The 21,712-nt window shown below is 32.5% G+C and overlaps 3 protein-coding genes across 4 annotated transcripts in view; 1 reads left to right on the forward strand and 2 right to left on the reverse strand.

Annotated features, from left to right (window-relative positions):
• Positions 1-3,249: 3,249 nt before the first annotated feature.
• Positions 3,250-6,248, forward strand: LOC133173924 (uncharacterized). The gene is made up of 8 exons (XM_061308989.1): positions 3,250-3,269; positions 3,509-3,751; positions 4,167-4,384; positions 4,507-4,580; positions 4,792-4,899; positions 5,006-5,054; positions 5,180-5,424; positions 5,557-6,248. Exons 2-8 carry the CDS (start codon positions 3,575-3,577, stop codon positions 5,874-5,876), a joined length of 1,191 nt encoding a protein of 396 aa, XP_061164973.1. The 5' UTR covers positions 3,250-3,269; positions 3,509-3,574; the 3' UTR covers positions 5,877-6,248.
• A 6,995-nt stretch (positions 6,249-13,243) lies between these two features.
• LOC133173925 (variant surface antigen F-like) lies at positions 13,244-20,235 on the reverse strand. Its single transcript, XM_061308990.1, has 2 exons — positions 20,209-20,235; positions 13,244-13,741 (listed from the first exon to the last, which is right to left on the reverse strand). Exons 1-2 carry the CDS (start codon positions 20,233-20,235, stop codon positions 13,244-13,246), a joined length of 525 nt encoding a protein of 174 aa, XP_061164974.1.
• The window catches only part of LOC133173163 (protocadherin alpha-1-like), a 42,521-nt gene continuing 40,758 nt past the window's right edge, over positions 19,950-21,712 (reverse strand). For both annotated transcript variants that reach the window (XM_061308107.1, XM_061308108.1), the window contains 3 exons: positions 21,524-21,644; positions 20,504-21,211; positions 19,950-20,403 (listed from right to left, as the gene is read on the reverse strand). In XM_061308107.1, coding sequence (XP_061164091.1) covers positions 20,772-21,211; positions 21,524-21,644 — 561 coding nt within the window. In that variant the 3' untranslated portion in view covers positions 19,950-20,403; positions 20,504-20,771. The remainder of the gene's footprint in view (positions 20,404-20,503; positions 21,212-21,523; positions 21,645-21,712) is intronic.

The following is a 21,712-nucleotide window of genomic DNA, read 5'->3' on the forward strand; positions in this document are numbered from 1 at the left end:
GTTGAAGAGTTATCTCCCCTTTTTTCAGTAATAAAAATCAATTTTAAAAAACTATACGGTAAAAAAATTGTTTTCAATTGTCATTCTATTTCTAATGATTTAATGCATCTTTCCACCACAGTATTTATTGATATTCTTATTATTTAATTTTTTATTTAAACAAAAATCGCTTGTCTCCATGGACTTCAATGCAGTTTCTGTTAATTAATTACTGCTCAGTTAATTACATTTTTGAAATTTTCTCTTGGTAAATCCTTTTCTACTATAAAATGAAAAATCAGAGTATTATATACGTGATGGATATTTCAGGATAGAGAATTAGGTCCTATTAGCTATGGAAAACTTTCATTTTTTATATCCATTTTTATGAGCCATACTGAAGAATATTGCAGAATAACATGTAATACATGTATTTGTAAATGGAATACACCTACTAACCTCTCCTTATTTACTTAACGCTGTACTTCATATTCGTTGGTAACAAAGTGGTTGCATTACGAAAGAATGAGTTTTGTCACCATTATGTTTGAATGACAATGAATCATGTGTTTACGATATGTGAAAATATTATAGCTTCCTTAAATTGTATACTTTATGTCATTATAGCTTCATTTCAAGCAGGTCTACTTTTGAAGAGCAAACATTTTCTTACAGGACGCAGGAACGTAGCAACAGAGGGAACCGGGGGAGGGAGGGGGGCTGTCCCCTACTTTTTTTCCATGCAAACATAAATTTTTACTATTGAAAATGGGATTGTTCATTGAATGAGCGGTTGCCCCCCTCCCCCACTTTTTGCTTCAGTATTATCAAATAAGGGTATATATAATATAGTAGTGTATGAATAAAAAAGGTACTGAAAGAAGATGGAACCTACCACCACCTCCACCTCACCCCAAACAAATTAGGATTTTCGAGTTTAGACAATTTTTTTTTCTCTCTCTCTCTCTCTCTCTTTTTTAATTTTTTCTTGTCAAGTATTTTTCAGTTGAATTCTTTTTTCTCTGGCTGCCCCCCCCCCCTCCCACTTTCAAAAACGATGCTACGCCCCCTGTCTTTGCCATTAATTATTATTCATAATCAAAGTAACATTACACTAAGAGAAAAAATAGTTATAACCAATATTGTAAGCACCGCAATCTATATTTATAAATACAGAAATCACTAGTCAAGATGTGTAAAATAAATTTAAAATAATGTCGAGTTTTACGATTAATAGAAATAATTGTCAATGTAGATCTGTTTTGGAGACCCTAAAACAATAGTAAAAGCTGAGATATGCACCTTAGCATAAAAAAAAAAATGAATAAATAAATAAATAAATAAATAAATAAATAAAAAAAAAAAATAAAAAATCGACATTTAGATACTAGTATATCGGCGACGTTTTATCAATTAACAATAGTTACATCCATTCATATGTCCACTCGATATATCCAAGTTAACTTGAAATAAAAAACACCACAGAGTCTGACACATTTGTTTCATATGGGATGTTTTACTCACGTTTGACGATAAAGGCCAACTAACAACTAAATTGTATGACAAACGAGATTACTTCAGCTTTTCCACTGTGTCAATTTTCCTTATTTATTTTTATGGAGAGAAATTTATTTTAAAAAAATAGGTAAAGGTATTTGCCAAGTCTTTAATGTTTCGAAAATTGTATTCTTCTCCATATTGTACAGCATATCATAAAATTAAGACATGTTTGAAAAATTGCATTAAAACTGAGAATAAAATAGAAAGGTATTGCTGATAGTTGACAGTTATAGTTTTTGATGCTTATGACACGCCAAATTCACAAAAATTAGAAGAAAAAAAATAGTGTAACAGTTGCTAGTTGAGCAACTGTTACACTATAATATTGACATACTATATATATATATATATATATATATATATATATATATATATATATATATATATATATATATATATATATATATATATATATATATATATATATATATATATATATATATACACACACACACACACACACACACACACATATATATATATATATATATATATATATATATATATATATATATATATATATTGAAACAGAAAAAAATCCACAGTGCTCGATAAATCACAGGTAAATTTTTTAAAAAAGAAACACGAAAACCTTTAGTAAAGCTTATTAATTTTTATTTATTTATTTTATTTATTTATTTTTTGACTAAAGGTTTTCGTGTTTCTTTTTAAAAAAAATTACCCATATATATATATATATATATATATATATATATATATATATATATATATATATATAATCCTGCTTCTTATAAACTGAATCACGGAAGTAATTTCTCGTCTTGCATGATAATCTTAAATCTATAAGTCAAGCTTTCAGCAACTCTTTAGATACCAGCGATGTTCAGTCATTTTTGTTTTGTCAATGCAAAAGGTTGGAAGGACGGCATGCAGGCATGATGAAGAGAATTTTGATTACAAACCGTCAACATGCATTTTTCATGCATAAAAAATAAACTATAATAAAGAATTGTCCCGTCATTTTTTCTTTTTATTTCCAAATAGATTTGCTTTCAAATGATAAAAAATTATTTTTAATGTCAACAAGAAATATATATATATATACATTTAACAACCAATGAAAATAATCCTTGCATAGCAAAATCTTATCATGCTGTAATTTGGATTAACCTATCAATAATTTACGGATAAAAGTATTGTTAACTGTAGTTTTGATTGTAAACTATACTTCAGAGTCGTAAAATATAGTTTTACATAAAATTTGCATTGATACTATCTAGTTGTTCCTCTGTCAATTTTATTTAAAAATTTTGACAGGTAACCATGCACATCATTATTTTTTATTTCTTGCGTACGACAGGCATGTGGTTAGATAAATGTACATGTAATAAATATTGTACCTTTCTAAAGGTTGTCTTATGGCCAGGAATTAAATGTTCTTGATGTTTCAATAAAATATTGTACATGAAATATACTAATTTGAAGAAATGTTAATAACGACTGAGTCAGATCATGTGATCTTAAACTAAACAGCGTTTAAAATCAAGTACTCTTCACATGTATCACTATTTATAATACATCCCAGGATTAAATCAACACAATGTGTCAAAGGATGCACTAAGTAATCTTTTCCATAGCGGGACAGTGCAGAGTCGTGTGACGTTACAGGGTATACGAGGAATTTTGGCATATATCCAGGGCGGATATGATTTTGATCGGTTAGTTCCTCGCTGACTGTGAAAGAGGATGGACGTCATATGTCTCAGAAAGTAAGAGAATTTTGAATTTATACAACAAATTACAATCGATCTGCAGGACGAATTTTAAAAATATATTTTGTATTTTGTTCTACATAAGGAAGGTTATCATCCCTTTACTAAGGCAATGTTTCATATGTATTTGAATGAAAATACTTGAAATTATAATATATGTGTTAATTTATAACCCTAAGTCCATTCATAATCAAAACATTCTTAAGATATGTAATGAATCAACAACTGATTTTCAGAAGGAGTGCCAGACGGGACAGTAAATATACAGGGGATTTCCCATTTTAAATGCTCGATAAGGCAAAATGAAATGGATTACAAGCATGTTGTTTACCCTGGCGTTTACGATCCATCCAAGTGAAACAAAAAGAGATGTATTCTGCAAACCTAGAAAACATGAGCAGTACATAGAGCAGTTTAAGGGATGTAAAAAGTGTGACAGGTGTCCAGCTGGGTGGGGATACGGATTAGATGGGAGTCAGGTAAGAAGTGTGACAGGTGTCCGGCTAGATGGTCATGCAGATTAGACTGATTGATTGATTGTGTGCTGTTTTACGTCCCGTTCGAGACTTTTTCACTCATATAGAGACGTCACCATATATACCGATGAAGGGCTTCAAATTTAGACCTTTACTCGGCACTCAGGGCCATTGAGCAGTGAGGGTTCTTTATCGTGCCAACTGCCAACGCCTGTACCTTGATACGGGGCCGCGGTTTTTAAGGTCCTATCCGAAAGACCCGCAACTTTCATTTTTAAGTGCCGAGCGCTTGTCGAAGGAACAGTTGTAAAATTTGTAAATGATAATTATTTGATATATTTATAAGTTTTGAATCGCAAACTTCTAAATTTATTTTAGTAAAGTTTTAGAGCCTTTTCTTTTCCCCATTTGTTCGTAGAATGAAGTGGAAATGGATCCTGTACATGGTGCGACATCTTGTCAGAAATGTATCAAATGTGTTAACGGGGTGACATTTAGTAAATATATCAATCATCGACCCTGCAGACTGTGTAAAAACTGCACAGCAATTGGAAAAGTAGAAGTCAGACCCTGCACTTTGATAGTAAATGCTAAATGTGGAGAGATTCCTCCACCCTCCAAAAGCAACCTGTATTCGTAAGTCGACTTCATTTGCTACAGAAATTATATTCTATTTTTGTTTCTTATAATCTAATATCAGAAATTGTTACAATGTATCATTTCTCCAATAGTCTTATTTTTAAAAAAATTAATTTTAGACGAGATGAGAAGGCATATACCAGACAGAAGGAACAAAAGGAGCGCGATCCCTACCAGTCTACTGCTACCAAAGGTTGGTGCTCTTCTGATGGGTAGTCACAGAACCCTTAAAGCCTGGATGTCATATTTTAAAGTTTTAAGTATAAGATAAAATAATAAAATATAAATAAAAAATAATATTGGGAAATACAAATTTTACAAGAGCCATCCTTTATTTTTATTTAATTATTTTTTTAGAACATGTTGATTTATTTATAAAACCCTGGACTTTTTTGTTGTTTTAGATTTGGTAAATTTCAGAAGTGTTTTTCTCTGGACTACGATTGTTCTTACTCTCATTGTGGGCCTTTTTGTTATGATGCTTTATGTAATGAGGAGAAATGCAAGAAAGAGTAAGCATAAGAGTGTTATTTTTAAAAATTCAAAATTAATTAGTGATTAGTAAGCTTGAATCATTGTCATTCGTTTCTTTACTTTTGTACCGTATATTTATAAAAGGAATCAGAGCCGTTAACAAGCTAGAAGAAGTGACACCAAAAACTAATGGGTATGTTGTCATTTTCAACAACTTCTTAACATTCTTCAGAATTAATGAATAACACTGTATTCTGTATACATTGTTTATGAATTTGTTATTTTCAAACATTGATAATATTTATCGCCATGTTATAGGGGTGAAGACAACGAAATAACGATAGAAACAACGACTTTGATGACTGAGGACAACAGGGAACAACATTCTGAAGAGCTTAGAAACTTTATAAGACAAGTGTCAAAGACTGACTCTGTTCCGTATCTGGAATCCAATTTTACCTACGAACTGGATACAATTCCATCTGTTGAGAAGGACATGGAATGCGATGGAAATAGACTACACTCTTTCAAACCTGCAGATTCTCATCTTCAACATCTTCAAGGTAATCCCCATTATTGGGTACTGGCTTAGAATACTGCTCTGTAAGGTGTAATATAGACATTTATTTAAATTATACCGAAATTGTGTATGAGTCGTAAAACTTAATTTTTCAATCAAAAGTAAGGTATAAAAGCTTATCTTCAATACACATACTGCAATTTCTATGTTTCAGAGTCAGAGTTGAAGAGTGAGATGTTGACAGATGCCCAGTTACAAGATCTTTGTCCAGAATTGGCCGCAAGCAACAACTATCGTAGGGTCGGACGCATGCTTGGTGTACGAGACAACGACATTGAAATTATCAATGAGCAGAATCGAGGAGATCCCAAGGAATCTGCCTTCCAAACATTAAAGAAATGGAGAGAACTGAAAGGTAAACAAGCAACAAAACAGCGACTCAGGGAAGCACTGTGCTCTACTGATCGTCAGGACCTTGCAGACAGAATCAAGTAAATAGACTTGCATGGAAAAGATTATCTTACAAGTGAAAGGTGTTAATCTTGAATTAGAGAGCTGATCATACGACTCCAGTATATCACTGAGTCCTCCTTGATAGAGGTTGCAGCTTAACAAATGCCTGAGCTCCGGTATGCTGCAATACTAACATTGTACGTGTTATCTGTCCATAGTGAATTGGTGAGCGAATAGATCATAAAATGCAGTATGAAAAACGCAAACAAACGATTTGCCAAACATTGTTACTATTTGATCTCTTGCTCATCGGTCGCACGAACTCATTTGAGGACTTTAAGGTTGAAAAAATTGCAACAAGAAAGCAATGAGTGCAGTACCTTGTTGTTCTGAAAAATAAAGTTTGGAAAAATATTGTTTAATTCTTATGTTTTAATTAAAAATTGTTTTGTATGTTGACCATTGTGATCTTATTTTACATTAAATGATTGCAAAAACAACAAACAAACAAAAAATGAGCAAGTGAAATGCATTTTTGACAAGCAAAAATTAAGGAATCACGAAGCTTGTGTTTAAAATTATTATTATACAATTAGAAGTATTTCATCTACAAATTCAACCAAAGTGTAAATTTTGTACAGCAATTAAAAAATTCACACGATAGAAAGTCCTTATCACAAAATGTTTTTCTTACTTAGTGAAACAGCGGCGATTTTTTTTAACTTATTAAGTTTAAGAACAATGTTAAAACATAGTCTCTAAATAATACCACATGTCAGTGACTTATAAATTGACAAATCCACCATAAAAGACAAACAAAAACAACGACCTAAATGACTGAAAACAACAGAGAGCAACCTTCAGCAGAGCTTAGAAGTTCTTTATTTCTTTGCGTCATACGACACATCAAATTACATATAGTAATAACTAAGCATATATAAAATATTATAAAATATAACAATATGAGAGTGAGCATCTGTAATAATAAAACACTAAAAAATTACAAATGTTTCATTCTTCTAGTGGAAGCTTGATATAAATATTTTCCAACAAAGTTCCTTTATATTTTGTACACTTAGAAGTTGAATTAATTTCCAAACACTGGATTTCTTATAATAATACTTTTTCAAATACTTCGATCTAAGGTCATGATAAAAAGAACATTGTAAAATAAAATGAAATTCGTCTTCGATAACATTCAAAGAGCACATTTTACATAATCTGTTTTTTTCCCCTAATTTTATTAACATAATTCTAACAGTTTCAACATTTAGATTATGGGCAGATAGTCTAATTATATAATATAACAGGCCCGTAGCAACGGTTTCAAAAGGGGGGGGGGTAAATTCCCCAAAAAGTTTGACAAGCCAAAAAAGGGGGGGAAAAAAAGAAAAAGAAAAACGTAATTCTAAACTGTCCAAGTCCTGGAATTTACCAGTGCTCGACCTTACTGCATCAAAAAGTGGGAGGCCAACCAGCATATAATTATTTTTTCTTTTTAAAATAAATGTTTTTGCCTGCTTCCTTCATAGTAATACACCTATTTTAATAGTTCACAAAGCCTCAATAAAAACTATATTATATGAAAATTAAATATGCAATACAATCAATGATGAACTTCACACTATATATATATATATATATATATATATATATATATATATATATATATATTAAAGTTTTCTTTTCACTCTGTGTCTGGTATTACGTTTAATCAAATAGTTCAATATACGTTAGTGAAGATTTATATTTTGATTTTTATGTCCCCGTATCGAAGATTCGGGGGTATATAGTTTTTGCCTTGTCCGTCCGTCTGTCTGTTTGTCTGCAAAAACTTTAACCTTGCCCATAACGTTTGATTGGTTGGAGTTATGGCTTTCATATTTCACATGTGTATTCCTTGTGACAAGACCTTTCTTTAGGTACCACCATATTTGACCTTTTGACCTTGACCTTGGATTTTTACCCAGTTTTGCAAAATTTTTCCAAACTTTAACCTTGGCCATAACTTTTGAACAATTGGTGCTAGGGCTTTCATACTTCATATGTGCGATCCTTGTAACAAGACCTTCCTGTGGATACCAACAACTTTGACCTTTTGACCTTGGATTTTGATCTACTTTTGGAAAACTTTAACCTTAGACATAACTCTTCAACGGTTGGTGCTAGGGCTTTCATACTTCACATATGTAATCCTGGTGACAAGACCTTCCTTTGGATACCAACAACTTTGATCCTTTGACCTTGGAGTTTGACCTACTTTTGGAAAACTTGAACTTTGCCATAACTTTTGAACGATTGGTGCTTCGGCTTTCATATTTCACCTGTGTATTTCTTGGGAGAAGGCCTTTCCTTGGGCACCATCAATTTTGACCATTTGATCTTGACCTTGATGTTTGACATACTTTTGAAAAAACTTTAATCTTTACCATATCTATTCAATAGTTGCTGCTAGGGCTTTCATATTTCACAGGTTTATTCCTCGAGACAAGACCTTACTTTGGGTACCAACATATTTGATTTGCACTTGAGAAAGTTTAACCTTTGCTATAAGTTGCCATACGGGGGCATCAGTGTTTCACAAACACATCTTGTTTTTCTTGAATAATGACCAAGTACCCGAGCACCCGATCGGAAAGGCTGGCGAGTAACCGGTTATTAAAAATTGATTGATTTTACAATCCTAGAATACAATTGTATACATATATATCTTTTATACTATTTATATTGTATATAAGAAATATACACCGATTTTAATAATTTGTAGGGGGCTACCTTGATGTTTATCGAATAAATACAACGTTATTGTTAGTGTTTGAGAAATTAAAGACATCAATAACAATTGAGGTGCGCAGGCACTTTAACACGTTGAATAAAATCTTTCAAATCTCTTTATTTATATCTATACGTGTTATATTTAGCTAACATAGGTCCCATTGACACATTGTGAGGCTGTCATGGTGACATCAGCTTACGTCATTGGAAATAACCGCCACCACACCCTGCACATATGAGCCTTGACCTTTTAAATAGATAAGTAAGGAGTGTTCTCGAGTACATTTATCAATGAATACAATGGTAAGCGATATATTCCGATATATTCCACATGCACTTGACGTTATATATCATATTTTTCTTATTAAAAAAGAAAAATATGTACGTCAAGTGCCTGCGATAAAATCATTTTAAATTAGATCACCGGAAAGAAAATACGCAACATTGAAAGGTAAAAACGATTATAAATATTGACAATTCCTCAAAAACCCTCAAGTATGGTAGAAGAAAAGTTTTTCCTTCTTTGATTTTATCCGGGTCGATTTACGAAAGCATGTCTCAGTTATATTTTCTATTCAATAAAGCATATTTAGTATGCCATGATGTGCATCATGTCTCGAGAAACCCGTATGCAAATTTTGATATCAACTGATCGAAGAAAATAATTTTAGGGATGTAAAATGCTATTAATTTTCTCTCTCTCTGTATATTGCAGATAGTACGGTAAAATCACAAGAAAAGATCATTTGATCTTTGTCTGTCTCTCTGTTAGTTATATGACTTTTTTATAGTTAAGTCGCACATTCATTGAATTACAAAGCTTAATTTTGTCGCACATTCATTGAATTACAAAGCTTAATTTTGCAGGAAAAAGATATGATATTTGTATGTTTATACAATTACGATGTGATGTACAAATAATTTAACCAAACCGATATCCACGTAATGATAGCTTTACTTATGTATATCTGGATTTTGCCCTGATCCCCATTTCTGTAAATTGGTACAGATGATTTTAAATTGCGTGTTCTGTTATGTTTAAGGTCAAGACATATTCTGGAATATGTAGCTATTGAATGAAAAATAATATTAATATTAGTCTAAATATATGCAGGAAAGCATGTGTTTATGAAAATGACTTTTAGCATACTTTATGTCCTTTTCATTACCTTGACACCAGTTGACTGGATAAAAAAAAACATGAAGATGGCGTAGAAAACAGTAAAGGTTGTTAGGACTACCCTTAAGAAGAAAATACCCACACTTACTTTTGTTGTATACTATACTGCGTCATCGGCTTTTTTTAAAATCTTTTTTATAACTTTTTATTCAAATAAAAGATTACATATCACTTGACTAAGTTCTGATCAGGTTCCACGATAGAAAGTTTTAAATCGAGTACTAAACGTCATTCAAAAGTTGTTTCTCTTGTAATTTAGCACAGGTTTATAAAACCCCAAAAGATCTACCTGTGATAAAATTTACCATGTTAAACCTATTTTTTAAAAGTCATAAAAACATAAACAAAACACATGAGGATCGATGGCCATTCCAGTCTCTATTATGCAACTATCACGAGTTTGGCAAAATGACAAACTGCCTATTGATGACATCGCACTTTATCCGACATAAAAGTAATTTTAAGCTGGTTATCTGAAAATGTATTTTTCGCTTTTTCGAAAGATTTAATGCAGGAACGTAGTTACTGTATCGTTTTTGAAAGGAGGGTAGCCCCCCAATATACATAATAGAGAGAGAGAGAGAGAGAAAGAGAGAGAGCCCATATATATTTTTCAAACAAAATGAAAAATAAATTAAAATAAATAAAGAAATTTAATTTAATTAATTAGTTAAAAAATATGAAACTTGAAATATTATAAATTTAGTCACGATCAAATGAAAAGGGAAGAGAAACCATTACATCGTAGTTCGGAGTAAACGCGATGGCTTAGTCCACTTTTTACATCAAAGTCTGATCGGAGACTATTGATCAGTGATCTTCCCAGTAGTTCTTTGAAATGTTTATAATAAACACCAAATGAATATCACTTATACATGTATTATAAATAAATTGATTTTATCTTACCTACAAAACAATTATTATTAAGATAAGTATGTCGCTTTGAAGTGTTTTAAAAATATATATTATAGCCTATAATTTATAGGTCATCAAAAAAGGAGGGAGATTTTTTTTTCCTTTGGACATCATCGCAGTAAGTTTGGTTCAAATCAAATAATCTTGATTTTAATCATTGTCACTTGGTATGGCTTCATTCACTAAAATGTATTTTCTTTTTGTTTTTGCAAGTTCTTGTAGGTGTACGCATTTTAGGAAGATATGACTTGGCTATGATTGTGATGGTGAAAGCATGAATATTGTGGGAAGTTCGGTAACTCGCGAGTCGTCGACAACCCAGCAGCAGAGACATGATGTATTTCAGCCATATTTCGGCGGTAAAGGTGCTAGAGCTTGACATTTCTTCAGTTTGATCATAGTTAGCTCAAATATATTTTATAAAATCAAGTTTTAATAAAAAAAAAATTTACAACGTGATCTCTTCATTAAATATCTTCCAGCTCTGACGAAGGATAATAATTTACTAAATAAATTAGTATAATTTGTTATGATGTTTTTTTTTCTTCAGAAGTGCAGAATGCCTATATAAAAATCATATTCAATTTGTGAATTTAGTATTAATTTAAGTTCTTACGATCGAAATTTATGAAATTATGACAAACAAAACTTTTCTGCGGAAAATTTTCTCGGCAAAAATTATTCTATTATTAAAAAAATAATATGGTATAATATAATATTCTTGGGGTTCGAACCCCCTGGCTTTATAAAAGTCCCGAGTATTATGTTCTTTTAATTTGATACTAAAATGCCGACAACTACTTATACTTGACAAACCATGGCATTTAAATAATGTTTGTGATATGACTCTTAACTAAATGGACCAAGTATTTCTCGGAAATATACGAATGTTGTGTCATAAAAATGTATTTTTAAGGTAGAGTGGGTCTTTGCTCCATGTTTTTGTTAACCAAAAAAAAAAGTATATTATTACGCATACTTTGAGGATAAACTTTCAAAAGAAAAAAAAAGAGCGAAGACCCAGTCATATGGAAAAATTGTGTTATAATATGAGAAAATGATTCTTTTTTCCCACTTTGGTGTGCGTATGCTATTTCATAGAAAAGTTATTTCAATCTTTGTGATATTTTGGCAAATTGTGGAGACTTTACATATAAAGTATACTTAAATGTTAGATGAAATATCAAAAGAAAATTTTGTTATAATTGAGATTTAAAATTTCACCGTAATATTTGTCGCATCATAAGCATTTCGCTTGCCATGTTCGTCCATCTTCTTTGATAATGGAAGCCTAGGGAAGCCTATCAAAAATATTTTTGAATTCGATATAAGGAATTGTCGAATCTGTTATAACAAATTTGTTGAAATCGTTATAACGATTCAAAAAATTGTTATAAATAAAGTCTATACCTGGGTATTGGCAGAGATTTGTGTTGCCTTTATTCTGATTGGGTATTGACTTGGGGTTGTTAGCTTCATTCTGATTGGGTATAGGCTGGGGATTGTGTTGCCTTTGTTCTGGTTGGGATTGAAGATTTCATTGCCTTTATTCTGATTAAGCATAGACTTTGTCGTTACCTTTAATTTGGGTATTGTTGTCTTCATTCTGATTGTGTATTGACTGAGGTTTGTTGTTGTCTTCATTTTGATCGGATATTCACTGACAGAGGTTGTTCCTGCCATTCTGATTGAGTATTGACTGATATTTTTTGTTGCCTTCGTTCTGATTGGGTATTGACTGAGGTTTGTTGTTGCCTTCGTTCTGGTTGGGTATTGACCGAGGTTTGTATTGCCTTCGTTCTGGTTGGGTATTGATTGTGGTTTGTTGTTGCATTTATTTTGATTAGGTATCGACCGAGGTTTGTATTGCCTTCATTCTGATTGGGTATTGACCGAGGTTTGTATTGCCTTCGTTCTGGTTGGGTATTGACTTGTGGTTTGTATTGCCTTCGTCTGGTTGGGTATTGAATGCGGTTTGTTGTTGCATTTATTTTGATTAGGTATTGACCTAGGTTTATAAATGCTTTCGTTCTGATTGGGTATTGACTGAGATTTGTTGTTGCCTTCTTTCTGGTGGAGATTAATAATGCTATTGTTGTCTTTATTCTGAGTATTGACTGAGGCTTGTTGTTACGTTTATTCTGTTTTGGGTATTATTTGTTGCCTTCATTCTTATTAGGCGTTGACTGAGGTTTGTTGTTGCCTTCATTCTGACTGGGTATAAACTGAAGATTTTTTTGCCTTCATTCTGATTAAGTATAAGCAGAAAATTGTGTTGCCTTTATTCTGATTGGGTTTTGCCTAGGTTTATTTTTAACTTCATTCTGATTGGGTATTGGCTGAAGTTTATTGTTGCCTGCATTCTGTTTGGATATTGGCTGAGGTTTATTGATGCCCTCAATCTAAATAGTTATTGGCTGAGGTTTGCCGTAGTCTTCACTCTGATTGCGTTGAGGCTGAGGTTGAGGTTTTTATTGCCTTTATTCTTATTAAGCATAGACTGCGGTTTGTTGTTACCTTCATTTTCGGAGTTTTGCGTTCATTCTGATTGTTTGTTGTTGCCTTCCTTCTGACTAGATATTGACCGAGGTTTGTTGTTGTCTTCCTTCTGACTAGATATTGACTGAAGTTTGTTGTTGCCTTCCTTCTGACTAGATATTGACCGAGGTTTGTTGTTGCCTTCCTTCTGACTAGATAGTGACTGAGGTTTGTTGTTGCCTTCCTTCGGACTAGATATTGACCGAGGTTTGTTGTTGCCTTCGTTCTGATTGTTTATTGACTGAGGTTTGCTGTTGCCTTCTTTCTGACTAGATATTGACCGAGGTTTGTTGTTGCCTTCCTTCGGACTAGATATTGACCGAGGTTTGTTGTTGTCTTCGTTCTGATTGTTTATTGACTGAGGTTTGCTGTTGCCTTCTTTCTGACTAGATATTGACCGAGGTTTGTTGTTGCCTTCGTTCTGATTGTTTATTGACTGAGGTTTGCTGTTGCCTTCTTTCTGGCTAGATATTGACCGAGGTTTGTTGTTGCCTTCGTTCTGATTGGGTATTCACTGAGTTTTTTTTTTCATTTGGATATTGAATGAGGTGTCTAGTTGCATTCACTCTGACAGGATTTTACCTGAGGTTTTTTGTTGTCCTTTTTTTGTTCGGATATGGATTAGATAGTGTTTATGGCACTGAGTTTTCATATATTTATCGAAAAATCTATATACACTGTACATATTTATTACATAATGATTCTTAAATTACTAAAAATTTATTTGAATAAAATACTCGTAATTATTTTGTAATATCACACGCTCTTTCATTATTTTTTTTTGCACCGGGTAAATGGAAAACTTATTTGGAAGAGTAAGACAATAATCATGTCATTTGACCTTTTCTTGTGTGTTTAATGATTTAAATTAAAATTGATAACATTGTGAAGCAATAAATATTCTATATAAAAAAAATTGCTTGTTATTTAATCATTTATTTATTTGTTTATTCTTAACATAGACCAAAAGATTTAGGTCTTTGATTTGAAGAGTATTGAGCGAGATTGTTATATCGAAAGAACAATTTATGGCACCCCAGTGATACGCTTAAATGCAGCTCGAGTTATCACGCTTTCGTTAACGATCCCTGTTTACCCTAGTTTTATCCCAATTATTCGGAAATAATTTTTCATTTGGCTCATATTTCACAAGATTAAGGCTTAGTCGGGTATTTTGCTTCCTTCACGTCAACATTATTACATTCACATTGATCTGACTGTCTGGAAATTATTTTTCGGGAAAAAAATTTCTTTTTCTTTTTCATTGTATAAAGATCAATTTCAATACAGTGTACATTTATTGACTGGGTTCGAGGGCAACAATGATTTTAATTGGACGGAAGAACCAAAATCGTTATGCCGAAGGCACATAGTTTAGCTTTTTTTGGGGGGGGGGGGGGTAACCTTGTGGTGGCTTCCATGATGTAAATTTTATTTACCTGCACTGCAGTTTAATCTTGGTCAAACTGTCGTACACTAACGAATGCATATAAGATTTAGCTGATCCTGCCTACAGTGTGACGTAAGCGGTCCAACATCTCATCAACAGGTCCAATATCTTATTTTTTATGCCCCCGTATCGAAGATTCGGGGGTAAATAGTTTTTGCCCTGTCCGTCCGTCTGTCTGTCTGTCTGTCTGTTTGTACGCAAAAACTTTAACCTTATCCATACCTTTTGATTGGTTGGAGCTATGGCTTTCATATTTCACATATGTATTCCTTGTGACAAGACCTTTCTTTGGGTACCATTAAATTTGACCTTTTGACCTTGGAGTTTGACCGAGTTTTGCAAAATTTTACCAAACTATAACCTTGGCCATAACTTTTGAACAATTGATGCTAAGGCGTTCATACTTCACATGTGTAATCCTTGTGACAAGACCTTCCTTTAGATATCAACAACTTTGACCTTTTGACCTTGACCTAGGAGTTTTTGCCTACTTTTGTAAAACTTTAACCTTGGCCATAACTTTTGAATTGTTGGTGCTAGGGCTTTCATGCTTCACAGGTCTAATCCATGTGACAAGAACTTCCTTTGGATACCAACAACTTTGACCCTTTTACCTTGACCTTGGAGTGTGACCTACTTTTGGAAAACTATAACCTTGCCATAACTTTTGAACGATTGGTGCTAGGGCTTTCATAATTCACATATGTAATCCTTGTGACAATACCTTCCTTTGGATACCAACAACTTTGGTCTTTTGACTTTGGAGTTTGGCCTACTTTTGGAAAACTTTAACCTTGAAGATAACTTTTGAACGTTTTGTGCTAGGGCTTTTATACTTTACATATGTTACATGTATCCTTGTGAGAAGCCCTTTCTTTGGATTTCAACAACTTTGACCTTTTGACCTTGGAGTTTGACCTTTTGAAAAAATTTAACCTTGGTCATACCTTTTGAACGATTGGTGCTTCGGCTTTAATATTTCATCTGTGTATTTCTTGGGAGAAGGTCTTTCCTTGGGCACCATTAATTTTGACCATTTGTCCTTGACCTTGATGTTTGACATACTTCTTAAAAAAAACTTTAACCTTTTCCATATATATTCAATGGTTGCTGCTAGGGCTCTCATATTTCACAGGTACATTTCTCTAGATAAGACCTTTGGGTACCAACATATTTGATTTGCATTTGAGAAAGTTTAACCTTTGCGATAAGTAGCCATACGGGGGCATCAGTGTTTCACAAACACACCTTGTTTTTTGTTGTTGTTGGTTGTGACCGTATTGAAAATGTTAGACTTTTTTCAGTATAGATTTATATTGTACGGCGTAATATTGGAAACAATTTTTCAAGGTAGATGAGCACGGCCAGAGGAAACCGTGTACTAATTATCGGGTGAACATAACATTGTTTTATTTAAGGTACATGTAATATTCACTCATACATGTATGATGTCATGCCTTCTTGCAAAATCTTTCATTAATTTAAGTTAGTGCCCAGTAACATATATCCTTTGGAAGGATTTTTCTAAAATAGGTGTATAAAAAATATTATTTGATAAAAGAAATAAAAAATAATATTTCCTAATGATCCGAGGGTGTGTCATGGTCTTGACCCAACGCCATTCCAGCAAGTCAAGACTTCAAGGTCACTGGAAAAAATAGCAAAGTTTTGTCCAAGCCATTTATTTGTAAAAGAGAATCACTGGGAGCGTTAAATTGATTATTTATTCTTTTTTTAAAAAAAGATTTACAGTGATTCTGATGTTATTTACCACAAATGAGGTTTTTTTAAATCTGTGTTTGACAAAAAAGTGGCAACCTATAATTTTTCATGATTATAAATTATTTTAAACTATATTCTGTGGAAATTAATGCAGTTTTTTTCAACCTTGAACCCATAAAAGTGTGAGTATAGAATCACCTTAATTAAGGGCATAACAATGGTTATATAAGTGCTGCTATTTTATCTTCAATGTTTGTAAAGTAAAATCTCGGAACAAAATTTTATAATGTTGATATCTGATTTTTTTTTAATGGAAGCAGCATGCAGTATCTTAATAATGAAGATCATGCAATAAAAAAAAATTATATGCAAGTTCAATACAAAGTCATATTTGACAACATAAATGTTGATACAACTATTTATAAATTGACTTTTTAAATGCAGTTCATTTACCCCCCCCCCCCATTCCTATCGTTTACGTCATTTCATTATGATAATATAGGCCCGTAGGAAGCAATTTCACTTTGAGGGGGTACAACCGTACATTTTCAGTTGGGGGGCACCATCCACTACCCAAATTCCTTGACAAGCAAAAAAAAAAAAAGAAGCTTATTAGACGTTATTATTGAGGGGGCACAAGCATATAGTAACTATGTTTTCCATAGTATTCTATATATCGGCAAATTATTGAGGGGGGGGGGGGGGCACGGCCATGTAATAACCATCCTTACAACGTCAGGGGTCCAGAGTCAACGCGTTGCCGTTTGACGTCGTGTATGGAACGCCAAATTAACATATATTCAAATATTTGTACCTATCTTCAAATAATTGTACATGTACCTATCTTCAAATAATTGTACCTATCTTCAAATGAATTAAAGATAGGTACAATTGAATTAAAGATAGGTACAATTGAATTGAAGATAGGTGTAAATAATTATACCTATCTCTAAATAGTTATACCTAGGTACAAATAAATTATACCTATCTTTAATGGAATTACACCTATCTTCAATTCAATTAAAGATAGGTTCAATTGAATTATACCTATCTCTAATTCATTTGAAGATAGGTATAATTGATTTAAAGATAGGTACAATTCATTTGAAGATAGGTACAATTGATTTGAAGATAGGTACAATTAGAACATATCCACAAAGGATTTGAAGATAGGTACAATTCAATTATACCTAGGTTCAATTCGTTTTGTGTTCTTGAAAATAATGAACGCTCCCTAGGAGACAATATTGAACATGGAGGGAAACATACAGAGCCACGACAACGAGGATTGAAAGGAGAAATAAAGGTATGTTAAAATGTGCAAAAAGCATTATATACTTATTAAAATACACATGTATGTCAATAAGTGAGCGAAAAAATATATACATGACAAGGAGCACACGGCGGGTGTGACCGGTCGGCAGGGGATGCTCACTCCTCCATGGCACCTGATCCCACCTCTGATGTTTAGAGGTCCGTGTTTGCTCTGCTCCTATTTTGTATTGTTTAATGGACTTTTGAGCTTGAATACTGTTCGTTATCTCCATATATTTCGTATACCCGAGTACCCCGGAAGTGTCGGAGATCGGTAGACGTAACGGAAATGACGTATAATGAAGGGAGTAGTTATTATTACCAATATCTTAGTAATTAAAGATAGGTTCAATTCAATGGTACCTATCTTTAAATCAATTATACCTATCTTCAATTCATTGCATTTGTACCTATCTTCAAATTTCAAATGAATTAAAGAAAGGTATAATTGAATTATACCTATCTCTAATTCATTTGAAGATAGGTACAATTGATTTAAAGATAGGTACAATTCATTTGAAGATAGGTACAATTGATTTGAAGATAGGTACAATTATTTGAAGATAGGTACAAATATTTGAATATATGTTAATTTGGCGTTCCATAGTCGTGTCGACTCTGGACCCCTGACGTTGTGAGGATGGATAATACCCGATAACTGTCACATATGGACTCAAATGGCGGAGTAGATACAGTAGTTGTAGACACCAGACTGAGAATTCTGGATATCGTACCTCAACTTGGGATGAAAGAGCACAATAGTTTATCCGATTAATTTTTTTTTCTGAAGGACTTCCTGTACTAATGGAAGATGTTATCTGCTGACCTCAAGACCATAAACCGAGAACAGTCTTAATACATGTCTGAAAAGTTGCAAGTTTGTCAAATATTCAGAAACAAACACTCAATGAAAAATTGGTTTGATTTTCTTGATCATTTCAAAAGTTACACAGAATTGAAATTTTGACTTTAAGTAGTCTGATCTCAGTTTATGGTTTCGGAGCCTGGACATTGAGAAAATTGTATTGTATAAAGGTGAAATACTTAGTTTACTTATTTAATTTTCAATACAGGGTACTAGCTATTTACGCCCAGGAAAAATGCTCTCAGACAAAAAACTACTGATCAACAGAAATCATTGTTGCTTATTTATGTGGGGAAAATACAGTACATGCAAATAAAGTGTTCAATTGATCTTGGCCTGACAAAATGCTAAGATTTCTTTAAATTATTTACAAATTGAGTAATATAACGTAGATTCCAATTTATTTCATTTTAATAGCTCTGACGTAACTGCACAAAGGATGAATTGTAACTCTATAGTGTAGTGCAAAAAAGGGTCCTTAAAAAGAAAAACCTTGAAATGGGGAGGTGGTGTGTGTGTTTTCTTCTTCTTTCTTTTTTTTTTATTCATCTCTTACAAATTATAAAGAGGAACTTCAACATGTTCAATGTTTTGTAGTTGGATATGGAATTTATTTCACGAGTAAAATAAAGTCCATATCCAACTACAAAACATTTAATTTTCTGTTTATTACATTTTCTTTGATATCCCTTTGTCTCTGTTTTTCTTACCACATGTCATAGGCTGAGACGTCATAGTTGAGCGGTTTAGACGTCATAGCTTAGCAATTGTGAGATTTAAAACATTTCAACATGGATTTTAGCAACAACTTTGCGAAAAAAATGGCAGTTTTAGTCTCTATCAAGATGGTTTAGTTTCTGTCTCTATCTATGACGGACAGAAATTAGTTTTACTTACGTTGATATCCTTTCACACAACAACAGAATATCACTTTGGTATCCTTTCACACTGTGACAGAATATCATCACTTTTATTCAATAAATAAATCACAATATTTCACTGTTGAAAATGTAATAAACTGGGTTACCTACAACAAACATATAATTCTAACTTTGTTCAAGATTCTTTTTACATACAACTATATACTTTTTATTTTCTGCTAAACACTAGATATTGCGAACATTAATGTGTGTACATTAATTTTGCGAATATTCTCTGCTCGTAAATTTGCCAATCAATTAAACTTTCAATCTCTCGCAGCTTCTCGAAAATTAAAAAAAAATCAAAATATATTTTCCACCTCAAAATTAAGAGCTAAATTTTGGTCAATATCTTTTGAAAAATTCACATAAATGTGTGCGTCCTTTTTCCAGTTAATTATAGTTGTAGTGGTATAGTATAAATCCAACACAGTAATAATTTCTCCGTTCTATTCATTTTATTATTTTGATCATTTTAATAACATTCAAACGCTGCCATTACTATTAACATTATGCATACGTTTTAAATAAAATACATAACAGGATTTCACAAGCTCGGCTCTCATCTCTATTAGGAACAAAAACAAGGAGAGATCAAGTCGAGGTTCAGTCAGCACGAACAAATTATATTGCTGAAGTTAAGAATATTGCAATAGGACACATTTGCTATACAAAGTTTATGAGATCTGACATACAAGTTCATTACTGGGGTTATTTTTCATTCCGTTATATATACAAATTGATATATAATGAACACAATTTTTATTTTCACTAACTTATGCATTTTTTTCTTATTTTTAACAATGTTTAATACTGGCATATTAGATGTCTGGTAATTATTTCTTGTGGCAGACCCTGTGTTTGTAATAGAACCACTATACTTCTCCAGCCTGAAACAGAACAAAAGATTTGTCAACAAAAATATTAATGTTTGATGTAGTCTAATTGTACAATGCAAAATTCACGGTGAATACAGTATAATAAACTCACCACTTTTGGCAATGTCCAAGTCTCACGGAGGTTCTACAGAATGGTGTGACTTAACCCTGGTCAGGAAATCGTCACCACAATCCACTGGATGGGTCTCGCAGTCTTTTTTATTTCTCTCTATAACTGTTCATGTGTATTGTCCACATTAAGTTATGAGCACTTTTGTTTCATTAGTATAACTTGTTCATCATAATGAAAAAAAATCTTTGGTTACACAATTATAAATAAAGTTAGTGATACATAAATTTTGATATTCAATGCAAACGCACTAAACAAACATATCTCTTGGCCTGTTATCAAAACTATCATCAATATCATCGTTAATTGTGTAACTTCCACTGGTTGTTGTACATTCATCGTCATCACGGCTGTGTGCACTATGACTTCCCAGTGTTGTGTCTTTGGAATAAAATAATAAACTGTCGTTCATTCTATCACTCGTATGATATCCCGTCCAAGCAGGAATTGTGGGTAACTTTTGCACATTGTTACTATTTTGTCTGTTAATTGTGTGGTTATTATCTGACCAAAGTGAATTAATACTAGAAGTTAATAAACTGTCATCCATGTATTTAGACACTGGCATGTTGGATGACACTGAATTTAAGCGTCTCTCATTTGGGAGAGTATTTGTCTGATTGCTATGGGCCTCTTGCATCACAAAGACTCCATTTTTCAAGAAAGTTGGTTGTAGGGGAAGTCTTTTATCTGTAAAGAAAATTAGTAAATATTTAATTCTTGAATTATTTCCAAAATTTCTCTAGAAAATTTTAAGAGATTTTTGTCTATCAATTTCCAAATTTTTTATAAGTTTATCAAAAAAATGTAATTAATTTATGAGAAATTTCAAGTCTTGCATAATTTTTCAAAAGTTTACACGTATACAAGTCTAGATGAATATGTTGAATTTTTCCATCTCACTACTTTTTCACATTTAACAAGGACTCATTACTTATATACTTTTTTTCAATTAAAATATTTTTTTCTGCTAAGATAAGAGAATAAGGAAAGGACACTAACCAATATTGTTATTGTGGTTATGACTAGTGAAGTCTTCCTCAGATCCCCCGTGCCCGCTATCTGATGGGATTGTCTCCCCTGACGTTTCACTTGGACTCTCCTCTGTGTGTGACTTGGGATTCTAAAGAGGAAATAAATATTTATATTTAGTGCATAATCAATTGCTTGTTACATTCCTTTTTTAAATTA

Source organism: Saccostrea echinata, unplaced genomic scaffold (assembly GCF_033153115.1).
Source record: "Saccostrea echinata isolate AGI-Se365-2 ecotype Australia unplaced genomic scaffold, CSIRO_AGI_Sech_v1 ptg000056l, whole genome shotgun sequence".
In the NCBI taxonomy this organism is placed as follows: domain Eukaryota; kingdom Metazoa; phylum Mollusca; class Bivalvia; order Ostreida; family Ostreidae; genus Saccostrea; species Saccostrea echinata.